The 13,827-nt window shown below is 25.9% G+C and overlaps 1 protein-coding gene across 1 annotated transcript; it reads right to left on the bottom strand.

The window, feature by feature from the left end:
- Positions 1-5,679: 5,679 nt before the first annotated feature.
- On the bottom strand, positions 5,680-12,252 carry LOC142331600 (uncharacterized). The gene is made up of 3 exons (XM_075377611.1): positions 11,999-12,252; positions 7,755-7,919; positions 5,680-5,876 (listed from the first exon to the last, which is right to left on the bottom strand). The coding sequence occupies exons 1-3, from the start codon at positions 11,999-12,001 to the stop codon at positions 5,700-5,702; spliced, it is 345 nt and encodes a 114-aa protein (XP_075233726.1). The 5' UTR covers positions 12,002-12,252; the 3' UTR covers positions 5,680-5,699.
- Between the last annotated feature and the right edge of the window lie 1,575 nt (positions 12,253-13,827).

The raw sequence follows: 13,827 nt of genomic DNA, 5'->3' as shown, positions 1-13,827 counted from the left end.
AGAATACTAAAAAGCACATGATGTGTATGTATGCTGAATTTTACATGCTTTTTATAATAAAGTAATGACAGAAGAGTTATTTTAAATAACAAGTAAACACTTTCAAAGTGAGACTTCATTTATCTGTTTCAATGGTTTATTGATGGTTTATTATTTAATTTATTATTAATTATTTAATTTATTGTGTATATGCATTACACAGTTTCATTATTAGGAATTACATGTCAGAGTAGAGATTAGTCAATTATAAAAAAAGGTAATTTTGCACAAGTGCAGTATTACTATAACCACCTACACTGTCACATATTGTAAAGTATTGACTTGTTTGACTTTTAAGGATTAATTATTCAAACTGAACCACCAAATTTGTTGTTTTTTAAGATAAATTCAAGACAGAAAGATATTCATGTGAATATGACAAAGGACATAGGAAGATATCAGTACCATAAAGAATTTTTTTTTTTTGGTGGTAATACTTATTTATTCATAGTAACAATACACTAATGCCAATTACAAAATTGCAGTAATTTTTTTTATGGTGAGAAACAAGAAAACATTTTATAATATATGAAAAAATTCTAAACCTGACTGGGATTCGAACCAGAACTTTTAAGATGAAAGATAAACATAATCTTGTATTTACAATAATAATATTAAGTAAAAAAAATTACATTAAGTAAAAAATGTTGCATTACTTACATTTAGAGCTCTATTAGTTTATTAAAACTATAAATTAAATTATACATAAAAATATAAAATTAGAAATCCATATAATTTAATTAATTTAAATTATAACCATATTATATTATCAATTAAATTATAAAAGTAGGTAGAATTCTTGATTTGTATCCAAAGAATCAAAGATTCAATTTGATTTCAATTGATGTTGCATTGAACAAATTTTCTGTAATACGCTTACATCAATAATGGTGCTATAATAACTGTTAAGAAAGAACTCTCCTGCTGTTTTATGATTGGATTAATTTTACTAGAAATAGGATTTTTTTTTCTACAAAAATTTAATACATTTTTGGTCCTTTAAAATTTTTCAGACTGTTTTAGGAAAGTGTCAATTATTATTTGAAATAACTCTTAATAGTGAGAAACTTCCAAAATTATATCATTTTCAGTAGATTTTATATATTGTATTTGATTATTATCTTTAATATAAAAAGTTATTTTAAACTTTACAATAATGCCTACCCAATATTAGTAATTTTTTCACTATGTAATGAGATTTTTTAAATGGTTAACTTTACTTATGAAATCTAAACAACTTTTATAGTATTTTAAAAACAGTCAATTTATGAAATGAGTATGCCAAAATGAAATTTGTTGTATTAACAAATCAGATGATATGTAACTTCAGCTGTTATACTCTTTTTCTTAAATAGAATTCTATTCTTTGATTTTTTCTGTTATAAGCCAACATTTCAAAAGCCACATAAAAAGTGTAATATCCATGCTTGACCATACGATCTCAAGATACTAATTGATTTATTAAATCAATTTAATACAATTTGAAGCATAAAACACAAATGAATTATTAAATTATTAACTGGTTGAAATTAAGTAATGAAAAACGCAACAGACTGATTTTTTTTTTTACAAAATAAGATACAGTATTGGAAAGTGCATGCCTCCCTAATGAATTTGTACTTATTAGAATATGTCATCATTAATTGTATAAAATTAGTTATACATTAGGTAAATTACTTATAATTAAATCAATTAATTTATAACCAAATTACCCTAAATGTAATTAAAGTAAGTAAATTATTTACCTTAAGTAAAATAAAAAATATAAAAAAATCACATTAAAATAATGTAAATGTAAAAGAAAATTAGTGATATAATCTAAAAAAGATGAAAATGAACTTAAAAACAAAACAAACAAAAATTAACAACTTGAGCTAGCAATTGTATTACTGAACTTTGAGGAAGCCATAATTTGAAAAATTCTAAATATAAATCACATAACACTGTCAGTGATAAAAAATTCGCCTGTAAAGACTAAAGATCCAAATTATATATTAGAAATCAACTTAAAAATCTATGAAAATAAAAAAGCCAATTTGACAAAATTAAATCTTTATATAACCATACATTTTTTGAAACATTCTCATTCAGTAGGAAAATTGGAACGAGTAAATGAAGAATTAAATATTTTTATAGTACACTGACTATTAAATTATGTGCCAATAAAAATTATTTTAATCAAAATACAAATTAGAAAAAAATTCAATTAAATAAAATTATGTTAAGTAATAAATTATTTTGCTATTTCACATTGTTAAAACTGTTATTGCACAAAATAATAAATTATATATGATGTAATAAATAACCAAGAAGGTTATTTTTAAAATCATAGAATTAATTTCATAAAAATCAAATATTACCAAAAATAAGTGGCAGCAATGCAAGTAAAATCCTGTATATATCAATAGGTATGTAACTTATGCTAAATAAGTGCAGTCACTTACAGCAAATGAACTCCACTGTTTGAGGTATTAAAATAAGATTTATTTAATTACACAGTAATTATTCTAAAAGGTGGTTTGCATCAATGATACAACTGATAGAAATTCAAACCCTTATCAGCACTGAGGCGGTGTATCAGAGGTGTCATCTTTTCCTTTTATAATATTCAACAAAGACTTATTAGTTTATTATACTATATTTAACTAAAAAGAATATTAAAAAATTAAGTGTAGATAATTGATTTGTTGAAATTAAATGAAATCCAATAAATATAAAATTATAAATAAATAATATAAGTTAACCAACTTTATCCACTACACACAAAAGTGTGATAATTTAATAAGCTGTAATTGATATTTATCTAGATGTATAACTAATCTGTTATAATATTAAATAAAACTAACAATTTCATACTTTTCAGTTTTATTTTTTAAATTAATCCTATTATATATTTTTAAAGATCCAAGGCAAATTTCGATACATTCTTAATCCTTAAACAGTTATTCTGTTAAAAACTAACTGTCATAGTACAATATACCACCAGGTGGTTCAAAAGTTGAAATTCATCAAAACATGAAAATTGTAGAAATGTTTTAAAACTATTATGAATATGTAATAAATTTACTCATCCTTTACACTACACAAACCTAGTTTGCACAGCTATACAAGCTTATCATTTCATAAATTTGCCAACAGATTATGTTCCATTCAATTAAAACAACTGATGTTTTAACAAGTGTTATCAAAGACCAGCAGTTTACCTGTTTTGTCTTTATGTTTTTATTCATTTTAAAATAATAACAAAAAGGAATGAATTTTTCCCTTTAAAAAACATGTTACTAAGATGTGTTGATTAATAAATAGAATTATCCACTTGTTTGTGCCAACTCATTAGATAATCTACAATTTAACAGATTTGAACAGTATAGTTCTGTTATGGATTATTTAAGACTAAGATGAGTTAAAATCAGAAGAAGACTTAAAACTGCTAAAATGTTTACAAGCAAGTTCAGAGGTCAAGAAAATTGACAAAAAGGCCTGTTGTTGAATAGTAAATTTAAGATGCTTATTGCAAAGAATTCTATACCAAAAAAGAATTAATATTATATGTGGTTTCATAAATATGATCCTGACTATACACTGCAGTTTTCAAAATCAATATAATAATCAATTAAGGAGAATGTAATCATAACCATGCCTCACACATAATAAGATGCTTCATAACCATCACATACACACAACACACACAAATGCATACAGATAGTTGTGGTTGCAACTGTAATTGGATCAATGAAACTGACCACAAGAAATATAAATATTTGGGAATAACCATAGATCCTGGACTTACATGGGCAGTTCATTCACAGAAATTAAAGAAAGAACTTGTATATGGTTGTCAAACACTTTTTCCCTCTGCAATAGTTTCCTCTATTTTGTAATGAAATCTCTGTACAACGCTTCAATCAAAAGCAGATTGCAGTACGGCATAATGATAACCCCATATCATTATGCCGTACTGCAATCTGCTTTTGATTGCTTTTGAGCACCACCCCAGGTGCTCACCACAGTGTGATGCATCCTTTGATGTGAGACAAAAATATACAATCAGGACAATCTCTAAGAAACATGATCTTGCATATTCATTGCCGATTTCTCAACAGTGGGACTTACTACCTTTAATATACATACCTATTACCTATTTTTACACGGTCTTAAAACTCCATTTTATTAGAAGTGGAAAAAGACAATACAATTACTGTTTGCGAGTGTACAACCTATGATCACTTGGGAACCACGACAAAATAAAGATATTTTGTAGGTTTTACCTTTACATAGTTCCTCAACTTTACAAAACTAACCAATGAAATAAAGAACTTTACTTATTCAAAATTTAAATCTAGTATTAAACAATGACTTTTACGAAAAGATAACATCAAATGTCATGATATGTCTTCTCTTTACAGACAGTATTCTTCTTTTTTATCTACACATATTTGAACAAATAAAATAAATAAAATTTACGTTGGTATTTTGGAAATACTCTAAACTTCTCCCATAGTTATGCAATTGTAAAGGTATCAAGATTTATTGGCATAGGTTGGATGTTAATTCTTACTGTAAATAATAAGTATGAGTATTATTTCATTTACTTTAGTTACAGGCAGCATAGTGCCATTATTTTATTTTTATTTTTATTTTTTTTTTATTTATTTAATGCAATTAAAATAATGTGACTGTAACTCCCATACAGGTTTTTTTCTCAGGAGTACCTAATTTTTCTTCACCTTTAAAAGAATTGTATATATCAGAAACTTTAATAATGTTACTAGTTTTTAAGTACAATTAACAATTCAGTTTATGTAAGAATCTTTTTGTACGATAATATAATGCAGCTTTGAAATTATGTAAAAAAGAGGAAAGGAGAAATAATAGATAAATGGAGGATAGCACGATATGCAATTATTCAGTATACAAACAATTCTTTTTTCAGTGAACTGCTTTTATGTCTACTCACTTACTCAGAACAAAAAAGAAACCTTTTGCATGAAATATGGTTGTCCAAGATTTCCTGTAGCCAGCTGTAGTAGTAAATTTGTTGAATTAATGGACAATTTAAACCACATTTCTTGTGTCAGTCAACAGAATTCTTGACTAGTTTGAAAATTTTAAATTTTACCACCTGTTTCTAATTTTTCACATCACTTCATGGTACTGTTTTATGTTGGTGAATCCTTTCGTAATTCTGCTTGAAAAGCACAACAGATGTGGTTTCCATTTATTCTAGAATACTTTGATGTTGATTTAGCACCAACTTTGTAGTTACTAGTGCCTAAGGGAAAAGTAGCAACAATGGAAGGTTTTCATTTTAAGAAATAACAATCGGTTTTTATGAGTTAATAATAAATTTACAAATAACCTGGTAATGTATATCTAAAAAGAAGACGCACTCAGTATAAATAATATTTGTAACCATTAACAGACAAACTAATATAAGGCCTTGTTAGATGCAGTTTACTTTAATAAGAGATTAAAGAAAAAGTGGTTCAGGTAATAAAAAATTACTTATAAAGTGAATAATCATTCAGAAAAAAAAAGGTAAAGAATAATTTTAATTAATTTTTATTTCATGCTGAATTTTATTTATTTTGATTAAACTAGTTATTTTTATAACACTTCAGTATTCTATTTCACTTTTAACATTATGACAAAAAAAAATTTTAATTTCTTCTGTTTTTACGGTTAAGAGTCACCATTTCAAAATCCAGCAAGTGGCAATATACAAGTTTCTTATTGCTGAATATTTCTAAATGTATCCTCCAATAGTTTTGAAAAAACACATTTAGTTGTGAAGCTTTAGTAAAATCCAAATAACCATTTTTGAATACATAAACTCCCTATTGGAAAAAAAATAATAACTTAATGATATAATTTATTTCATTGTGGTACAGATTTAAGCATGCACTGGTTGACTGGTCTTCCCAGTTGTAATGCATGTAGTATTAAAAAATTTATGAGAAAAATATATCACTAATTATTGTATTGAACAGGTGAAAAAACACTTCATACAATCATTTTAATCTGCATTCTAATACAAAAAATGCAGAATTCAATATAACCAGATTTAACACCCAACTGACAGAAATTTAAAGTGACAATAATTTATTTAAACCTCCTTCAATCAGTTTAAATCTTTTTAAGAGTTCCAAAGTGATGCAGCTTTAAAATATCACCACATTTTTTTATTTTTGAATAAATACTTCCCCTTTTTTAAAGAATCGTCATTAAACCAATTTTTTTTTTTTTTTTGTATAAACTAAAATTGAGAATTATTAACATTTAATAAAAAGATATTTGAAATAAAAATACTCATATTAAAAGAACAATATTAAAAATTGCATAGTTTTATGATTTATATAAACAAAACACAATATATATATATATTTTTTTTTTTGTGTAATAACATTATATATATATACTGATCAAGTCGGTGTCATTTACTGTTAAAACCTCTATCCCATGCCATGGCATGACATTCAGTCATTGACACTGACTACATATGACATAACAAAGCACTATATATGGATATTTTTTATATGTAATTTACAATTTTAACTCTTGATGATAAAGTATTGACTTTGAATGTGCTACAGTTGGTAAGCATCTCTTATTTTTTAATGTGTACTATATTTGGTAGTTTTGATTTTATAATTTTATTATTGATTAAATTATAACAATTTAGTACAATGGAAAAAAAAGTTTGATTATATAACTATATATATATATATATATATATATATATATATATATATATATATATTTACTGAAATTAATCTTTTTAAGATTCATATTATTCTATACAGTTAAATTATATTTAAATTTTATTAAATAAACCACCTAGTACAGAATTTTGAGATAAGACATATCTTTCCTTCATTTTTCATGAAAGTACTTTTGTCGGATCCTGAATTCTGTCATGATTAAAATAATTTTGTTATTGCATGATAAAAATTTTTAAATTATAAATCAAATCAATTATATTTCTTTAGTATGAAATAACTGAATATATAGTATACTGTATGTTGGTTGTACAATCGTACACATTGGCCTGTCATACAACAGTAATTTTAAATTAATTCATTTCAATATTCAATCACAAATTATATGAATGTACTAAATTATCAACATAACTCTATTGATTAAAAAGTGTACAACATTATATGTTGTTATCATTAATAGAATTGCCAGAACTGCATTAATATTATGCACTTAACACTTTTTATTAATTGGATGAGTTCATAATATTATACACCTGACACTGAAATTTTTAAAATTGTTCCTCATTCTTTTAAGATTCATTAATATTTGCATTTGATCAGTTCTGATTTACTTCTAAACTTGACAAACCAAAAAAGTGTTTTCCTTGAATTTCTTTTGTACCTGATTTCATGATCGGTGGTTATTACTTATTACACCAAAATAAAATAAAATAAAAACATTAATTTCTTTCTGGCAAAATTGAATTTTGAAGATTAAAATCCACTTTAGGAAAAATTAGCATCATCTCCCAGTTCAGAATAAACATTCTCTTTTACCATAGTGTTATGATATACTAAGTTTTAAAATCTTGGTTAACATATTACAAAATCTTATAGAATTACATTTAAGATATAAAGCTAATGGAACATATATGATGTGACAGTTAAAAAATAATAATGTAAAGGAGAAAAGTACTGCATCAAACCACTCAAATGAGAAATTAAAAAATGTATTACCTTTTTTGCTTCACATGTTATACGTGGAGTTACAGATTTCATAAATGGAGACCAAACATCATCATCAGATGATAAAAACTTACATGGGTCTTTAAATGTAATAGCCAAAAAATATTCACAATCTGTTGCCTGTCGTGTTTTACATTTATATATTTCTGATCTAATCTGTAATAAAAGGATAAAACATATTAATAATTATGTAACCTACAGTTTAAAAAAATAAAAGAGGCCACAAGGGATGCCATTTTCAACCTTGCTTCATAATATTTAATCAATTATTACTATCAGAATTAACAAAAGAACTAGAAAGACTATATTGGTGTAACAGTAATAGAGATGTAAAGTGTAAAAAATCAAGACTTGACGATGAAGATATGGCAAATTTAGGTACTAAATTTGGGAATTTAATTCTGTTGCCCACAAATATTTGATGATTTGGATCAAAAGAAAAATATCTAATCAACATTACTGTTTGATATTTTATTTTATTTTTAATTTTTTTTTTCTTTTGTGATTATAATAAATAAATAAATAAATGTATAATAAATTCAAATGTATATAATTCAACTTAATTCACCCAAGTGCAGATAGAAGACAACTCTTATAGCTTATCATAGGTGTTTTAAAGGTATATTTGATATGGGTCTTGAAAGGATTGATTTTAGAAAAATAATTATGAATGCTGACCAAGCAAAATTATCATTAAATTTCAGAAATTGCATGTTAAACTTTATAATGTAATACATTTAATAAAGCATGTATTAGATTAAAATTCCCAAATATGCTAGGATAAATATAAAAAAATTCTCAATTTAATAAAAATATATTCAAAACAAAAAAAATTGCAGAAAGATTTAGGATAAAATAAAAAATTAAGCAGGGTTATTACAAAAGGAATTGTATAAACATTAAATTATATACACACACCATTTGTTAAAAATATTACGACAGGTGATCTTTGTTTATGTACTTAATTTGATTAAAATTAATGTTGAAAATCATAAATATAAGCTAAAAGAATCTCAGCATATAAAAATTTGTAATTTGATTATGATAAGAGATAATAATAACAACAACAATTATAATAATAAAATAAATCTGCATGATAACAAGTTTCAAAAATTCATGTTTTATTGATACACAAGAAAAATCAAAAACTTATACTAATACTAATAATGAGTTTTTCAATTTGGCAAATGTTAACTTTAGTGATAATGAACAATCTGTTGTTGCTAATGTTTTTAAATTTAATCTATTTGATAGCAACAAGAATAATGTTATCAAAAACATTATAGTTGATTCTGTAATAAATATTAATAAAATAAATCCTTCTGATAAAGAACTGTTACATGTTACATTATTAGTAGCAATATCCAAAGAATTAAAAGTACAAATTTTAATAACAAACCACTTTTTAATAAAAAAAAAGCAATTCATAACGAAGGAATAAATTAAATGAAAATAATTGTATTACATTAAAAACTGATAAAACTAATACACCTGTAATTGTGTACATTGAAAAATATAATATTTTAATGAAACAATATATCATCGAAAATAAGTTTAAAGAAATAAAACACCCTACTAATATTTTTTTTTAAAATAACAAAATGTTTAATAGCAAAACATCAAACTGTTTTTGATTATAACAATAATTTAAGATACTATACTAGATTATATAGTTTTGAACTGATCGCTCCAAAATTAACAGGATTCCCAAAAATGCGTAAACCTGGCACCCCAATGCAATCTTTGATTGATTTTATATCTGCTCCATCTTATACCATTTCCAAAATAATAAATAAAAGCCATAGGATAAAAATGAATTTACATTATACTTAGAAAAAAAAATAGATATGAATTTGTAAATAAATTAAAAAACTTAACCTATCAATAAAACAATTTGTATAATAAAAAAAAAAACTAATAAATAATCATGAAGATCCTAAATTTATTTTAAACATCATCACTATTTTAAGGAATATATGTCAATAAAATCACTTCGAATTTATCAAGTGTTATACACAAAAAAATACCTTGCCTATGGGATTTCCTTTATCAGCCATTATGTCAGATGTACTTATAAGATTTTGACAATAAAATAGCTTATGACATTATTCACACACATGTTGATGTTTTTGTTGTTTTATTATCCGGTTATAAACAATGAACACCTTATTATTTTAAATAAACTTAACTCATGACGATTTAAAATTTACTTACAAAATAGATATAAAAACAATAAATTTTCTAGAAAATAAAATAGAATCAAATCAAATCATCCTTGGTCTCATAAAATTAGCATACATACAAATACGATTAATACAGCTAGCCATTAAACACAAAATAATAAAGAAAAATTAAACACAGAAATAAATATTATAAAACAAATTACAATTCAAAATGGATATAGTACTTTGTTAATTGAAAATATATATGAAAAACAAATAACAAAAATTAATAGTACAATAACTTCACAACTAATACATAGGCCACAGAAGATTAATAACATTTACTTAATATATACATACACTACCAGCATTGTTGAAAATATAATCAAAGTTTATGACAAGGATAAATTTAAACCTGCACACAAAACTAACAACCACATAATAAAATATTTAAAAACCAATAAAAATATTGATTTATACAATTTAGGTGGGTTTTATAAGATAAAGTGTAATGATTATAACAATATTTATATAGGTAAGACTAATAAATCGTTTAAAGCCAGATTTTACAAACATTTTAGGCATTACAAAAATAAAAAATTGGGCTTCTCTAACCATTATATTACTGACAATAATAATCTAGAAATATTAGAAATAAAAATCTAGATATTTTGGAAAAATCTTATATATTTATATATATATATATATATATATATATATATATATATATATATCTACAAAAGATTTAACTTTATCAACTTAGACAGATTTTGAAGGAGCCACACTCATAAAACCTGCAACAGATAGCAGCACTTTCAAAGATATTTATTTAAATAGTTTAGTACTGCAGTATTTGGTTGGCCACATACATGTTTAATGTTTGTTTTTAATATATTTTATTTAATGACTTCATATACTCATGAATGATCGCAATTCTAATCTTTTAATATGTAATTTTATAAATATCACATGACTGACGATGAAGGATCCCGTGAAAGAACTTTTGTGAAAAATTATAAATATACAAATAAGGTAAGAGTTGCCTTATATCTGTACTTGGGTGGATTAAGTTGAATTATATCCTTATTTGTATTTATATTATTAGTACAGAGATGATATGGGTCTTGAAAGGATTGATTTTAGAAAAATAATATATATATATATATATATATATATATATATATATATATATATATATATATATATATATATATAATAGTCTAAATTTAAATTAATCCACATCATACAATATATCATCAGTCCAACTTTATTCAGAAATTTATAAAACATTTATACAATCAAGTATATTGAAGAAAACAGTCGCAATTTAATTCTTTTTAACCAAATCATTGATTGTCAGTGTCAAGAAGAAGATAACTAAAAAATATGATTTAATTAGTTTGACTCTGCCTAGAACCATCAATTTTCCATTGATGGTAAGGTAATATAACATCTGCGCCAATTCAACACATGTTGACTATAATGATAATGATGGGGAAACTAAAAAATACATTTTTAAACACAAGTACATATATATATTTTTTTAAAGAGGAATTTATTTTTTGACAGATACATATTTTTAAGAGTTTTTTAAAACACTATGTTTTAATATGGTTACCCTCAAACATCATCAATTGTTGTGAACATATTTCTGGCACTTGAACTTGCTGGTGGGTTATGTTATGAAATGTGCCAACACTTATCATTTTTACAAACTTGTTTGCCTACAATCTCAACTGTAATCCAATAGTCTTCCTGGACAACTAGATGTGAATTTCAAGTGCGGACTTGAAACTTCAATGAACATCCAAAACAGTGTTTGTCATCACTGCATTCTTCTACCCACTTGAAAAATTTTGACGGATTCATACAACTTGGTTCATATTGTTTGGTTATAGTGTAAAAATGTTAACTGTTTTTTCACCTTCCGAAAATAACATTGTCATATCTACGTTAATCATTACGTACCTGTGAAAACAAAAGTTATATTAGTACACACGTTACGAATACTTTTTTAACAGCTGAAAAAAAAAAGATACTAATAATTTTAATTGATAATATTTATGTACTTACCATTTAACGTTACCGACAAAGCGCACAGCTACGTCTTCAAATGGTCCACCGCGGATTACTGGTGCTGCCAGACTTTACTGGTGCTTCCATCGGAGAAGGACCATGTTGTTGTTGTTGTTGATAGCACGGACAACAATTGCGGATGACATTTTCAGGGTTGTCTGAAAAAAATTAAAAATTTTCATTATAAAATGTGATATACAACATTTTTTATTTAGTAAATACTTTTAGGTTAAAGCGATACGATATATCGAAATAGTGCGCGCCTAAACTAACTTCAAATGCTTTTTGGTTAGGACGATATTGTGTGCGAGTAATTTGGTTAGGAACGATGATAACGGATAATGGATGTGGCAGTACGCGCGCGTAATCTCAATTACTAATTAAAAGGTACAAACCTTTTAAATAGTGTTTGTACTAAACGTTAGGTGATTACACCATTAGTGTTTATAGGCTTTCTACATTTGTATTATTTTCTACGATATAAGTAATCAATAATTTACCTTGTTATTTAAGATGATGAAATTACAAAACAAATTTTAATTCAATTTTCACTATATTACTTTAAATAAGTTGGATTTGAAGTAACACCACAAATCACTGTGTTCACTTTGAAAACTAGATCGCTACAATCGGTGTATACACTTTGAAAACTAGATCGCAAGTGATGTAATCGTGCAAAGTTTCATTTTTCTCATCAGCAGAGTTTTAGATTTTTTTCTAGATTTTCAGTAAAGTGGATGGAATGCATCACCAGTTAAACTGTTCTAAACAGCAGCAGTGGCGGTTCATAGCTAAAATTAGTGGGGGTGCTGCTCCAGAAAACATTTTTATCACATTCAAGAGTTTGGTATACCGTATTTGTTAAACCGTATTCGGTTTAACCAAATAAAATAAAATGTCAATACAGATAATATTTTTTTGTATTATTAGATAATAACTTAATAAAATGTTTGCTTAAAAACACTATAGTCCAATGGTGCTTATTTTAAATTTCTATGTACACAGAAACAAATACATAATTAGTCTTTACTAATTACCTTCTCTTTCGCCCTTCCAGCATGTTTTTGGACAGATATGGCAGTCAAAGAGCCTTGCTTTTCACCATCTTCTGATCACTACTGAAAAAACAACTAAACCACTTTCATATTCCTTCCATCGACTAAAGTAGAAAAGGGAACAAACAAGTAATGTTCCATACACACACTGAGTAAAAAAAAAAAACTACCTTCTACCTGCATGTCAGGTCGGCACTGCGGAAGCAACAATGCTCTCCCTTGCAGCCTCACGTGCAGCTTCCTATGTGCACATGCAACAACAGCATAACACTATGAAGCACTTCATAAACTGGGGGATGGCTACTGGAATTATGCTTAAGGATTATATATTGTAAAAGTATAAAGAAAAAAGGACTTATATTAAATGTTATCGATAATATTAAGTGGAAATAGGGGGTGCTGCAGTTCCACAGAGTCTATATGCAAGTCGCCACTAATCAGATTTTATCCTCATCAGACAATGCTGAGAGGTATTTTCACATGACTTCAGGTGGTGTTTTTTTCAGATAGACCACCAATCATCATACGGGTTAATTTTGGTCCCACGAGTATCAGGGAAATACAAGACCACTCTGCAGAGCCCATGTGTACAGAGGCTAGAGCTAAATACAACTGGGTTCACCCAGGTGCCCAGAGAACATCATTCAAGACTCACTACATAGAGCCATGCACCCATTGACACAATAGTTTCCAGCTTGGGTTACAGTTGTGTTTCATAAGGTGTTGCAACACTACTAAGTGTAAGTGTAAGAAGAAAAAATGTAGGATGTT

The sequence above is a fragment of the Lycorma delicatula genome, chromosome 10 (assembly GCF_047948215.1).
Source record: "Lycorma delicatula isolate Av1 chromosome 10, ASM4794821v1, whole genome shotgun sequence".
Lineage (NCBI taxonomy): Eukaryota > Metazoa > Arthropoda > Insecta > Hemiptera > Fulgoridae > Lycorma > Lycorma delicatula.
Note: the sequence above shows the minus strand (reverse complement) of the source record. Positions and strands in the feature narration are given on the sequence as shown.

Bases quoted from the DNA above. Each gene is read 5' to 3' on its own strand.
- LOC142331600 (XM_075377611.1), bottom strand. The intron at 5,877-7,754 runs GTAATACATTTT...TTTTTCCAATAG, and splicing joins TAACATGTGAAGCAAAAAAG to GGAGTTTATGTATTCAAAAA.